This window comes from Argiope bruennichi, chromosome X1 (assembly GCF_947563725.1).
Source record: "Argiope bruennichi chromosome X1, qqArgBrue1.1, whole genome shotgun sequence".
NCBI lineage: Eukaryota > Metazoa > Arthropoda > Arachnida > Araneae > Araneidae > Argiope > Argiope bruennichi.
In genome coordinates this window covers 61,211,955-61,227,459 of record NC_079162.1, presented here as the reverse complement: position 1 = coordinate 61,227,459, position 15,505 = coordinate 61,211,955, and the positions used below count along the sequence as shown (strand labels likewise).

Below are 15,505 nucleotides of genomic sequence, written 5' to 3'. Positions count from 1 at the left end.
AAATATACGATCTTTATACTATAATCACTCGAACTATTTCCTTTCTTTCACCTTTTTTTTTCATGTAGACTATCAAATTAGTTTCTGAAATATCGGAATGCCACACATTCTGTGGAATTCTACATCAAATGTCTTGAAATAATCCTCTTTGTATATTCTGATAAAGATTAATTGAACAGTCCTTAGGAATGCATTAATCAATTTGCAAGTTCAGTATATTTATATTATATTCAAGGAATGAAAATAAATAATAATAATAATGCTTAAATTAATGCGTGTAATCTCTAGTCTGGGAATAAAGACGTAATAAATAAGTTCTTTTATTCGGTTGTATAATTCGACTGCTTTTTATACTGTATTATAATAGACTTAGACGTTTTTGAGCAATTGTTCGAAACGTTACGAAATGGAAATACATCATTATTCTTTTTTAAAAATATATTTGACGATTAGATGGAAATATTTTTCTGAGTTTTTACTAAAACCATTAAAGGCATCAAATAAAAAAAAATTAAGCTTATTTGAATAGTAACTTTATCGTGAATGGTTATGGAAATTTTAATAATTCAAAAGCGAAATGAATAAAAGAATTTAATCCATATTTTTTTATTCTAAAAAACACAGTTCGATAGCGTTGAATTGTTTATGATCATTCTTAATCTTTGTTCACTTAATATAATAATAAATATACTTAAATTGCGGATAGATTGATGTATTGAAATAGGTTATTTAAGTCGTCTTAGTCAGTTTATACAAAGAATATTATTGAGGGAATTATGTGTAGTATTATGTTGTGATCAGAAAAATTAATACAAAACAAAAACGAGAAAGCAAGGTTTTACTTATATAATGTATGTATTTATAAAACTTACAGTATTTAGTTTATAGCATTAACATCACGGAACAGTAGAGTTCATGTTTCTTACATACTTTAGTACATGCATTTACTAAATTTAAAACGAAACGCAGTTGTTTACTAAAATTTTAAATTAACTTAAAATGTTTGATAAACAAGGAAGAACTTTAAGCGAAAATATCATTTAGGATTGTTTATGAATTCTTATGAAAAATCAATCGAAAGATTTCAAATAAATACAGTGCCGTTACTTTTTTAGATTTACTAATAAAATATATTGTTTTTTAAGAAAATTAGTTCAACATTGAAACTTATGTTTTAGCGATGAACAATTATAATGGCGTCAGAATTTGGTATTCAAAATTACCTCAGTAGAGCAATATTTTGATTGATCCTTCTGAAAATAATGAAAAGGTTATTAATTGAATATTTTATTATTGAAGGAAGAAATTTTACGTTTCCGTGCTTTTAGAATATCCCTAAGATACTCCTTATGTTTCAAGTTTTTAATAATTTGATGGCATCTTTTATAACGTGCGTATAAATGAGAATGAGATGCTTCCGGTATGGTAGTTGGGTCTCGCCACCCTGGAGGGTACACAAAAAGGTGGTGGATCTGGCTCCTCCCATCGATGACGGGACGTACTTCCTTTCGGTAGGGTTGTACCTTGGCAGGTGATGGCCCTTAAGACTCAACCACAGTTCCCGCCAGTATTGCTGCTTTGGCGGTCCGGTCATTCAGTATTATTTATCTGTGTGCCTCCGGGTGGGTCGGAGTCAGTGATATGTCTTTATAACGTGCGTGGACCTAAGTAAACCTAGCGTTTTGTGCACACCATGAGAGTCCTCGGTGAGGACTTTAAATGTATTTCGAGATATATAAAAAGCTGCGGTATTTATATAACATCATTAAACCTCAATTTAGCATAGTTTGGCGTTACCTCAAATGGAATAATAAGATTTTCAGCCCACGCAAAGGTGAATTAGTTTCTCTTTTGTTCCGTGTCTCAAACTAACACTTGAAGCGCGAGAGTCACTTCTTTAACAATTTAAGCTTATTCACCCATTTAACCTGAGCCATTTCTATTTAGGAAATTTGTACATATAAATAACTTAACGTTAGATGCTATTTTCTTCGAAAGAAGATTTATTTTTTGTATGTTTCTATTTCTCTTCATTAAAAAGACTGGAAAATTATTTGTTGACAGTTACATATACATGTTTTGGTAATATGCTCTAAGGAAAATATTCAGTTCCTCTTGAAGTAGAATAACACTAATGCATACTTAATCACCCAAGTTTGCTGATAGCAAACATTTTAATTGAGTTTTCAAATTTTATTTGTATCAAGTTATTTATTTTTTGTTTAAACATAATTTTTTAAATTATAGAACTGGGAATACTTTTTGCATTCTGCAATTTTATTACATTCAGATTATGATTTAGTCAAGAAGTAGATTGAAATACGCTTTCATAGCTTCTCTAGAATACACTGCGCAGGAAACATGTATGTAAGAAGATCTCAATGTGAATAAATTATTTCTGAAATGAATAATTTATTTTGAAATAATTTGCTACAATCATTAACATGCTGGAACAATTGAAGTGCATCTTTAGCTTATTTCACAATCACAAAGGCATAAATATATATTCTTCAAAATAATGAAATGGGTTTTAAATTATTCGTATTATTTTTAATCAGTTATTAATAAGTAAATCAGTATGAACATTCACATATGGAATCTATTTTATATTTTCAATGTTCAATACTTCAGGCAATTTCTTTTTTGTAGTCATTTTATTTGTCAGCCATTGTTTTATACACATCAGTGTATAATTTCTATTCTTCTATAGCTATTTACTCCGAAATTATCTGCAAGTTATAAATTTTTGAATAACATTTTCTTTGCACTTTTCAAGAATCTGTATCTAGATGCAACTTATCTTGACATATATTGAAAGTACTCTTCTAATCTGAACCTGCACTTATCTCACATTGCACTCTATATACATTTTATAGTTCTCACAAATGTCTTCTTTGAATATGTTTTCGACGATATTTATTTCTGTAAAACTAAGTGAAACTTAATTCCAAACTGAAAATAGCAACAGGAATTTAATTCTTGTTTTACAGTTTATGTTATATCAATTACTATAAGAAGCTGAATACGCTATTGACTCTCCCATATGTACCAAATAGCAGCATAGTACAAAATATTCTTTGCTTTCTTTATATATCTGTTAAAATATTACAAGCTTAAACTTATTTTTGTAAATATCTTTTAAAAATAAGATTGCTTTTATATAAATTTTGTATTTTATTTATATGTTTTCTAACTCGTATTGATAATCCTATATTTTATGTATCATGTATATATATTTTAATGTGATTAAAATCTTGGCTAATTCACAGTTTAATTTTTTATGTAATAATGAACTTTCGTTCATCTGAAAGCTATTTAAAGTGTAAAAGGAAATATTAGTAAATATAGTTTAGACTCTTAGTAGATCCCTTAAATCATATCATCTGATTATATTTAATTAATAAGTAATGATCAATTATAAAACACATTTTTTCGAAATACATTGATAAAAAAAATAACTTTTCAATAACAGTGACTAAATGAATAAAAGAAACGATACTTTTGACGTCAATCTGTAGTGTAAAGGTAACAACTAATTAGTTAACCGGGCAGGAAATTCTCAGAGGCTGTTACTTAGAAATGTGCCAAGTATTCTGCTAATTGAAAGGTTTGGTGGCTGAGATTCATTGTTAATAGAGTCAAACAACCTACTCAACCGAGCGGTGTTATTTTAATGACTCTTGGAAAATTTATGAACAGTTGGACAATGGATTGCAATTACCTTTTTAAAAATTTCGTATTAAATTTCATGAAATTGATTTTGCTCTTTTTTGAGATAACTTTATGCTGCTTTGTTTTGTATGATAGTAGATCGTAGCAATCACTAAATTCTGAATTTCTTTTAAAAAATTTATATTTATAGGTTTTAACGTGTTAGTAAATGATGCTTAGTATCTTAAAGCTGTCATTCTTTTTCTTAAATATTTATGTATAATAAACATTTCATTGTTGACAAATGTGGAAAATGTAACGCGTAATACATCTACTGTTTCGCATGCATTTACAATCATGCTACCAGGGATGTTATGATGTTTCTATTACGTAAGGTACCTAGATGAAACATATATATTTTTTACCTCTCTCGAAGGAAGACGTTGATTTTCTGAAAAGTATATGTCCATTACATCATTCTTTATTTAAAAAAAATATATGTTCATTACATCATTCTTTATTTAAAAAAAATATATTTTCATTACATCATTCTTTATTTTAAAAAAATATATATTAAATCATGATATCTAAAATCCAAAATTTTAAAAGTGCTAATATTGTTAGAGCTACAAGTTGCATAGAAGAAAAACTTTCAAATTAAAATTAGATTTAAATTAATTAACTAGTCCACAAATGTCAGCAGTTTGCTTCAGAAAATAAATGATAATTTCTGATTACTTGTCATCTGATCAGGTGACAAGGATGGCAAATGATCCGACAACTCTCTCGAAACTTCCACTTACAATGACGTGACCACAATTGACTCTGCCTGATTCGGCGTGCACTAGTCCTGTTCGCAAAGCTGTTAATTGGCAGAGATTTGTCATGTCCCGAACCCCCCCCCCCCAGCTGAGTAGACAAGATTTTACCATTAAGTTACAAAGAATCTAAAAAATTTTAGTAGCACATTAGTTGAATGCGGTAGGATCCCATGCTTAAAATAATTTGAGGTAGCGTTTTACCTTGAGAAGATTTTGGTGTCAAAGTTGAGCTTTTTAAACGGTCAATATTATAAATTTTTGGATAATAACTTTAAATACAGTCAATAATCAAAATTATTTGAATGATTGTTAGTCTAATTATTTATTATCATCATTATATCTTAAAGCAGTTGTTGGCTTTATAATTTAATCAATAAGAAAAATTCTTGCAAATAATAATATTTTTGTTATCAAAGAACTATATAAATGGCTTAAGGTAATTCTTCAAAAAATAACCGAACGCTGCTTGCTATTCAGGATCTGATTATCGCACATTAGCATTGAAACTTTTTGTTATCAAGAAAAGTAGTATCTGAAAGTGTAGGCATTTTTTTTTAAATTTAAGACATCGTCTCCATATTAAAGTTCGTATTAACGAATTTTTTTCAAATAACAGAATTCTCATTTGGATGAAAATCCAAATTTCCAAGATAAAATTATCTTGAATACGCATAAAATTCTTCCATTTAACCAATTGGGGTGTTCGATTTAATATATGTATCTATGTAGATGGGAGAAAGATGTCATTAAAAGTATTATACATTAATAGTTAAGTGTTAGTAAAGTTAATTAATTTAATTAAAAACCGAGAAATTTCGAATTATCTCCTCAAGAAACATACATGCATTTCATTTTTCCTGCAGTTAGGTATAGACGTCTTTAAATATGGTAATCTTGATGCTCTGGATATAATAGTTTTATTTATTTATTCTTAAAATACAATAAAATGAAATATAATTACTTTTATTTTCAACGTAAATGAATTGTTACAATAAATATACTTACTTAAACTATAATTAAATTCCTTTAATGAGTCCTTCATTATACGTACCTAATTAGAAAAGATGATCTAACATTTTGAAACGTTAGATCCTAATGCAGCTTTTGCAACGTACGTACTCAATTATACACAAACAGGTGCAAATATTAAGACATAATTATAAATAAGATTGATTAAGGTACGCTTCATCATATAATATTGGAGGTTTATAAATCTTTAAAACTTTCTAAACCTTAAGGGCTTCTAAGAAGAAGGGAAGAGTAGTGTTCTCTGAATGTTTTGAAATGCCCCTTGGCGCTTTTGTAATTTTCTTAAAACTGATTAAATATTCTAACATTAATTATCAAATTTAAGAAGCTAATTCTCTGCTTCTTTCAGTAAACTTAAGTAGTTTCTCCTCCTATTTAAGAGCTTTCGAGTTCGTAACAAGTTGTTGCAATTGCTATAATTTAAAACCATTAAATTACCTTTTAAATAGCAGCTAATGCAAAGCTAGAAAATAGGAATATATGTATACATAAGTAAATAAAATAAATCCGAGATATTTGCGTTAGGTAATTAGAATTTGTTTCGGTAATATTTGGAAATTGTGTTTCCGAAGGAGTCATGAGACAAGAAAAAAAAACGAAATTGAATTGATATGGTAATGGTTTATTCGTTACACATCGTCAAATAAATCATGGCTTTGAAGTAAATTATACAATTTATTTTACTTCTATATTTAAGTATAATTCCACATTGCTCTGTTTTAGTGAAATTATATATACTCAAGAAAACTTATTTGCTAACAAATTGTAGCTATTCGCAACATTTAAAACAAAATCTAATTTACTTCTCCTAAGTACTTCGTAACAATTTGCAATTGGAAATTGAGTAACTAATTAATTTATTAGGTTAATCTTATATTAAACAGTCAACTGAAACTGATATTATTCTTATAACCATCAGCATGGCATTATCATATTGATTAATTTCAAAAGTTTGCTTAAACCTCAACTACAATAACATCATTAATGATTATGATACTTGTTCATTTCACAAGTGTTTCAAAATAATTACGATTAAATATTTGATATTACAATGTTATGAACGTTGTATAGCGTATATTTCAATAATAGGCAACAAAATGGTTTCAATCTTATGTTTTATGTCTCCCTTTTTTTAATTTGTTAAAAAATGAAACATTTAATTGTACTGATTTCACCAATTTATCATATCCAGATTTGGACAAATATATATGGATTAAAAATTATTTGATTTATTTATTTGATTCAAATTTTTATAAGGACAGTTAGTTTAGCATCTTTAACTAATTAAAAGCGAATAAGTGGAAACTAAGCTAAGGCAGTTAAAGAGTGACAAAATATGAGGACAGCAAATTGTGAATACATTTATGTTCTAATAATGCAAAATCTGCTGTATTTTGAAAAACCATCATATAAAATATGTAATTCTGTTTTAAATTTTTAAATTTGAACAGCAACATTGACTCACAATAATTAAGTCAATCTTAAAGTAATCCGAGTTTTTAGAACCTTATATCTGCTTATCAAATCCACAATTCAAATAACTTAGACAAAAAAAAATTATAATTTTTTTTCATGCTGATAAAATTTTGTTGCTCATGAGAAATATTAAGTTCTTCTAATCAGTTGAAGTATCCTAATCTGTGAAATACAGCTATACAGCTGCATAAAAAATGGATTTTTTAAAATTTACAAAATTACACATATATATTTTTAAATATAATAAAATAAAAATATTACAGTTTTATGATTTCAAAAATAAATTGCTTGATTTTGAGAAATTCAGCGCTATCGTGTGAAAGGTAACGCATTAAGAAATATTTATCATGGAAGCTTTAAAACTCTTATAGCTTTCCAACTGCTAATATAAATTATGAAATTAGCAGTATTTTAAAATTATATTTAGTAGTTTTACTAGGTAATTTAGTAATTATGCTAGGTAATTTAAATTTCATCAAAACTGCTGAAAACAAGATGCATCGAAATTAAAAAGCCTTAAAGACGGCTGAAAAATCAGCAAACATTCAAATATGTGAAGCTACAGTGTAATTTTGGTTCTTGAAATTACCATTTTATGATTCCCAGGAGAAGAATATTTTCTTTTTATTGCCTTAATTAGAAGCAGTTTCAAATGTTATCTGACGATATAAATTTCTAAGTCTGTAAACACGTTTCTTCTTCTTAAGAAAAGTCGTAAAAGTTAAAATCTGTCTTTAACGTTTGTAAAGAATCATTTAACGTAAATTTATTTATTTAGCATATAAATTTCAAATTTAATGCACTAGCGTTTTATTTCTTTGTTCATGCTTTATTCACATGTGTCTATGTATAAAGCTAATAATTCTTAGCTTATTTGGAAGAAAATAAGCAAACGTTAATTGATATTGAAAAACTTCTTAGTTTTGTTTTCTTACTATCTTTCTTTATACTTGGAAGTACAGCAAGAAAATGTAATTGTTATAGCAGGAGATAAATCAGTATTTTAGAATTTGTTAGAAAAATATCAGGATTCTTCCTTTACAAAATGAATGAATTTCACGGATGGTTATTATTACCCTTTCCTATGTCATGAAATAGTTTCATTTCACTCATTATTGTGTTAATTTCTCCAAACCATGGCCTTAAATAATATTTTTAAGGGTTTATTCTATCACCTCATTTCAACTTTTGTTGTTTGAGGCGGTTTTCTCCAGTTTGCTGCCTATACTTGTAATCGATGTTTTATTGTATTTATTATATTTATTTTGTCTTCTAATGATTGTTTAAATAATGCATTTTAATATAACATTACAGTGAATTTGTTACTAGATAAAATTACTCACAAAGTAGAATAAACATTTGAATAAATTAAACAGTGTAATATATTTTCAAAACAAAATGGAGTCAATTTTCATTGCATCATTGTCATATACAATAAAAATGTTATTTCGCTTGCCATTTGGCATTTTACAGCAAGCTATTTCATTCTGTGATGAAAAGTCTGGTTGTTTTGCTCTTGTGCACAGTGAAATCGAAAATTGAACGCACATTCATCATAAAATGCGTATAATAGCTCCAACTAGACAAATAAGCTTGAACAGAAACAATGTTCACATTTCAGTACATCGCATTGACATTTTATTTTACATGGAGGTATCAAAATAATACAATGACCTTGACACAATCGTCCAATACCATCGATCCGTCGCTGTAAAGCAACCCCCTCCTCCAAAATAAATCCACCGAAGGGAAACCCATGTCCTTCAGATTGACAATTAGTAGAATACTCACCTGCTTTGAGATCTCCGATTCATTCTCCGCCAAGAGAGAACCAGTTCCATCAGCAACACTTTATTTCTTTTTCAATTTTGTATGCAGACTGCAACCCTAAATTATGCATAACATGAATAAACCGAAAAAGTTGTGCCATAAAAAACTACAATGCGCAAGGAAACATAGAATAACAAATATGATATACAGTCAAACCTCGCTTAGAGAAAAATAACAAGTAAAAAAGTGACTCTCTGAAAGAGCGATATTTCGCTGAACGAGTGACGAGGAGACATCGTAACACACATGCTAGATTGGCTTGTATTAGTCTGTACTAAACATTTGTTTGAAAAAAAAAATCTTTATATCTATATATAAGAAGCTTCGATGGCTAGCTTTGCCGAACGCGATTTCGAGGGGTTTCAACAAATGCCTGTGGAGTCTTAATCGACGAGATTTTGTCTTTAAGCCAAGATTATGATTTGCCTGCAAGATTTTGTATCCAAGCCAAAAGAAACAGGTGGATAGCAGCGTCGTCAATGAATTGATGGAAAAAACAGTAAAATTAGGCGAGAAATTATATTTGCTAAACGAAGTTCCATTGTATTATGTAAATCAAAATAACGTAGGAAATAAATCGCGAGTTGTCTGAAAAAACTTGAGACCTGAGAAAGTTCCGAAAAGTCAACATAGAAGTTTCAATGTATCATACAAGATAGCATGATGAAAACATGGGAATAACCTACTCTACTATTAACTCAAGCGCATATATTGATGGTATTCATAGTGATACTCCAAAAACAACCAAATAACTACATCACAACGCCGAAAACAGGTTCAATATATATGGCAAAGCCACCCGATCCTTTTCTTTGATCATAGGGACACGCTATAGCGAGACAATCAATTGTCCATTGTTATTTTTATTCTCATGAAAGGTATAATAAAAACATCTACCAGATAAAGTAAGCATATTGATGCAAAAAAATCTGTTTTTTTTAATGCTTAGCACAAAACAATTTTACTCACAATTCGCGGAAAAAAAAACATTTCCAGAATGTTTTATCATAATTCATGCTTATGTCGAAAGAATTATTGATAGTCATGAGATGTACAATGTTGTACACACATCACTGTCAATAAATTTAGGGCATTGGGATATTTTTAATAAAATATGAAATAATAAGAGTGTCCCAAGAAGTACAAAATCCATTAAGTCTTTTGAAGGTGAAAATAACGTGCAACGGATCGAAACGTCTCATCCGTTTGCCTGCTTCGTGATTAGGAGACCACACCCTAGAGTAGGAAAATCGAGTTCAATACCAGTCTTCTTCACATATTAATTGGGTGGAACCTAACACATTAATATTCATCTTATGGCCGTTATATTTGTACATGTTCAATGTAACTCTCCCTTTAAAATTTTAATTCACAAGGCGTATCTCCGACAGAATACTGATATTTTCGATTGAAATCAATAAATCAATACTATCATTTTTGAATATCTTCTAGAATAAAGATAAAAGTGTTTTACTATGCTTTAAAGGTTGTTTTTCAAAGAAATTATTCTCTTTTATAAAGAGAACCAGTGAAAATGTTTTAAAGAAACCTATGATTATTTTTTAATATAAAATTTAAAGGATTAATAACGCTTACACTTAACAATAGTATTCTTTCATAGAGATGCTGTATAACAATAGTTTCCCTCTAATGATTTAAGTATAGTATCGCATTGCTTAATGTGGGACTTTTTTAATGAGTGTTTAACAAAAGCTAAATTTGTAATTATTTAATTAGGATTATTAAGAATTTAAAAAAAAATGGACTCGAAAATCTTTTTAATTATTTCCAACAAAGACAGATCTCGTAAAATCAAGAATTCATTACTTTATTCAATTAGAATACTTTCGAAACAGGAGATATTTAATTTCTGCACTGCATTTAAAATAAACGGGTTTAAATTAGTTTAATTTGAATAATTGAATTGCTGTGCAGTTTCTATTTTATGCAAGCAAAACTAATTTGAGTTTAAAAAAAGTTATAGATATTCATATTGAGTAAATTAATTAGATTTTTTTTAAAATTTTACTTATTTCTCATATTTACTATTTCATTATTGTTACTGAAAATCCCTTAATGATCTATCTAAAATATGACGTTATGAAGTTAATTTTTAACATGTTATATTAGCTGTAATTTTTCCATTGAAATTCATATTTTAACAGAGAACGTTCCAAAGATGTTTCTTTGCTTAGTAACATTTTTTTTTATTACAGAGGACTGTTTCTTAACAGGCTACACTTGTTAAAAATTTTCAAAATTCAAAGTCAATCCGAGCATTTTTTTTTTCAAATTTTACTTTGCATTAGGAAATTTGTTGAAATTTTACAGGAACCTTAAAATAACTAAACTCTTTGATAGTAAAATTAAAATTTGTAAAATAGTTTTGAATGACAAGAAAGTACAATCCGAATATCCGAATATGCTTCATACTTTTCACGATCAGCATAATTTCCTGCTTACAGCATAAAAAAGTAATAAATAATTTTTCGAATTGTATTCTTTTAATTCGTATTCCTATGCTAGGTGTGACAGTATCAATATTTTTACTTACTAATGTTACGAGTCTAAGCGATGGGACGAATTACTAGCATTTCATCTTAAAATTGCTTACCATTAGAAACCATTAAATTCATGCAACTATATATGTATTTTCTTAGTAAAAATAGTACAAAACTAAGTTTCAGTAATCCAAATTATAACCATTTTAAAGATGATTTTTGCATAAATGAAATAATATATAATTCTTTTACTCTTTGGACAGAAAATATATGTATATTCCGTAATATGTAACCGTCAGTAATATATTCATTTGTATGATTTTAATCTTTCAAGAGCCTTGTACATTCATCATACATTTTGAATATCGTGAAATATTAGTGAAAAATTTCATACAAAATGTTTTCTTTATCTTTTGATGTATGGAATATGCACATAATGATTCAAAATGATATCCCGATTTCAGCGCTTTTCTATGCAACACAATATACGTATCTTAAAAATACATATTACATGCAGTAACATTTTTAGATTATAGTAAACATATGAATTCAAACATTACAGATGCTCAGTATGCAATTATTTTATTTCATTGCCTACATCGAGTCAGTAAAACAATTCCTACAAAATCATCAATGATCTATTTTAAAGACTGCAATAGAAATAGTTATAATAACACTCAAAAATAAAATTGATTGCTGTGCTTTACTATGAAGTACGCTAAGATAGCTGCGTGATTTTTATAGGCAGTGCCACAATTGCTATTTCCACAGTCAAAGATATTTTACAGAAGACTTGAAAAGAGCTTCTACACAGGCTTTATGTATTGCGTAGGAAATGAGCGTAAATTGACCACATGTGGCGGTTCTTTGCAAAATCTAAGCATATTGTAGATTTTTCAATATTTATCTTGTAAATCATCTTGTTACCATGTAATGCATCTCTAGGAATTAATGCACATGAATAAATTTCTTTTAAAAATTATTATAAATCTCAGCAAAAGAAATTATATAATTTTTTCAGCCTAAAAATTTGCAAACTGCTCAAACATCTAAAACAGTTGAACTAAAAAAAGTGTGTAACCTAAGGCATGATACTGAAAAGCAATTCAAATGTAGCATTTATATTAGTTTCTAAGAGATATAAAGATACTTATAAAACAAAAGCCATTTACTAACAACAGATCATATTTAAACTATATTATAATTTTAATAAATATGCCGAAAAGTGATTTTTCAAATTTCTTAAAAGCACAGCCATAGATTATCTGGTATGATATAATTCCGACTATTATAATAAATTAAAATACGTTTATATGTTTTCATACATATTTTGCTATTCATAGAAAATTTTACTTTAGTATGTTATATAATACTTCTTCTTTTTCTCATAATACATCCTTCTTAAGTGAGTAACAAAACTATATATTAGGATTTTATTTTTTATTTGATACGCATAAAATGAAATAGTAATAGAAAACTAATTCAGGTAAGAGCCTCTTTCTAAACATATAAAGAATAACTATAGTTATAAATTTTGAGTGGATCATATTACGAAAATGAAAGTAGGTATATAGTTTTCATGCATATAGATAGTTTTGATATAATAATTGCATTCATATAATGAAAACAGTTGGGTTGCTGAGAACTGCAAAATTGCGAATTTATTTAGATAATAAGAAGATAAATAAACTATTTAAAATGTGTTTTTAAAACTTTTTGAAATGATTTTGTGAACCTTTTAATATATTTGTATTGTCAAATTTCTTGTATTTCCATTGTTCTATGTCTTTCTATTGTTAATCATTTTTGCTTATTGTTCGTCTAAAAATATTAAGCACTATAACCTTATTTTCTTTCTGTGTTAACATATCCGTTTTATCATGGAATATTTTAAAAATGACTTAACACATAAGAATGAAAAATAGTAAAAACTGAAAAAAAAATGCGAATATGTTGGTAAGTAAAGAATATGATTTTATGAAAAGCATCTTCTATAGAAATTAAATAATTTAATGAGATAAATTTTAATGAAGCTTGGCTTCTATGATTTGATTTTCCATCGTCGTGTCTTATAAATATTTTTGTTTCCATTCATCATCGTTATTTTAAAAGCGGTTATAAACTATTCTGATGATGTATTCTTCTAACATAATTAAAATAATCTTGAGAATATTTAATGTAAATTAAAATTTAACGAATAGCTTTCATCTTTTGGATTTTCTTTATATCCTGTAAATTTACGGTAGGAAAACACACATTAATAACTTAGACTAAACAGCATAAACACACAAATTGCAGTCATGACAAACAGCAGTCTTAATCACACAAATAATAACTTAAGACTAAACAGCATATTTACAAATAAAGATTTTTCTTAGTAAAATAAAATGTTTTTTTTTGTTTTTTTTTTAAAGAGTAGAATAGTCCTGTTATGTACATTAAGCATATAAATAAGAATATATTTTCATTAAGTAAGTTCAAAACTTGATAATTTTAGATAAAACTCACATTCTTAAGGTTTTCATGAAAGTTATTACATTGTTTCTCCGGTCATGGCCCTAAAACCTTAAACTACTAATCTTTAAAGAAAGATTTAGCATGATGAAATTTGTTTCAAAAACATCTAAAATTTTAAGTGGAGCAATTAAAGTTTATGAAAGTAAAACACATAAAAAATACTTATTTTCCGTTTTAATGCGGGGAAGAAACTAACAGTAATAATGCAAGATGTAAATAAAAATAAATAAATTAAAGAATGGAATTGTTTACCTGAAACACATTAGCTGCTTGAAAATACGGCAGCCAGCAGCACCATTGGCTTAAAAGCATTAACCAACAAAATCTCAAAAATATTGGAAAGAGACACTCGGAATTTTTTAAAATCGAAATCAAACAAACTTTATAATGCCAATATAAAACTAAGATATACGAGAGAAAATAGGAAAATCATAGGGTCTAATAGACAAATGTGTTTTTTCCAAGTTCACTCGGTGAAAAAATAAATTGGAAGATTTTTCATTCACCGTTTCTGCTGTGATTTAATTCAGAATATACTGAAATCATGTGCTACCTTATATGATGTAAGCTCCTCTAACAATTCAAGAATCGTGCCTTTTGTTGGATAATATGCTCGTGATTTCTATTGAGATGGTTTGTTAGAAAAGAATAACAAGTAATCCTATAACACTGTGCGACTTTCGATCTTTGGATCGTATTCTAAATTTAAATTTGAAGCTTCTCGTTTAATCTATAGGTTTTTTTAAAAATCTTTCACGAAACATAATGCTTAAATCGAAGTAAATTCATGACTGACATTTTGGAGCTTTTCTAACAGGTAATTCATGTTCCAATTTTTTAAATATGATTTGGGAATAGTTTCTGCAGCACTGTCTTCTTCATTACAGGTTGGTACTTTTCTGGCGAGATGTTTCTTAAAGGCAAAGGTCCTTATTTTCTGTTGATCTTCACGATTATCGCTTTGGGGAAGGGAGTTCAACATGCAGGTAAGTTGATATTTATGTTTATTAAAAATTTGTATTAAATTTACTTTCACATTAATTTCCACACAAAAAATGTATATATTTACAGTACGTAACCTAAATATGGTTCTTGTGTTGGAAATCTATATGCAATGGAACTTGACTCATTCGAAAAATGTTCATTCAAATGTGTTGTAAATTCGAAAATGCCTTTAATCTTTGAAGCTTCTATGAATATAATGCAGAAATATCATAAATAGTTTGATTTCATTTTAGTTTGCCTGAATTCAAAAATGCAGATTTTAAAGCATTATAGGTTTGTTAAAAACGTTATAATGTTTGTTCTAAGTGCTTATAATTAAATGATTTTTCAAGGCCTTTAATTCAGTTTAAGACTTAATTGTTGTATAATGCTTTCTATAAAAACATAATTGTTATTAATCAATTCAAAATTGGAACTACTTAGATATGAACTATATCTTTATTTTGAAGTTTTAATGTATATATATTTTTTTTCATTTAAGATGCTATGTAAAGATTGTTCAATTATTTCCAGAAGTTGATCACACTTTAAATTAGTAGCTTTAAAATTGAAAACTTTTATCATTTATGTATTATTTTTTTACATTTTTTATTTATTAAATTTATTTATTGTAGAACAGTTAAATTACTCAAAAAATCTTTATTATTTTAATTACAAAATTGTCATTTCCTATTG

General features: G+C 27.6%; 1 protein-coding gene across 1 annotated transcript in view; it reads left to right on the top strand.

Annotated features, from left to right (window-relative positions):
• The window catches only part of LOC129959490 (fibroblast growth factor receptor-like 1), a 159,856-nt gene that overhangs the window by 16,979 nt on the left and 127,372 nt on the right, over nt 1-15,505 (top strand). Inside the window, exon 2 of the mRNA XM_056072341.1 lies at nt 14,713-14,811. Coding sequence (XP_055928316.1) covers nt 14,733-14,811 — 79 coding nt within the window. The 5' untranslated portion in view covers nt 14,713-14,732. The remainder of the gene's footprint in view (nt 1-14,712; nt 14,812-15,505) is intronic.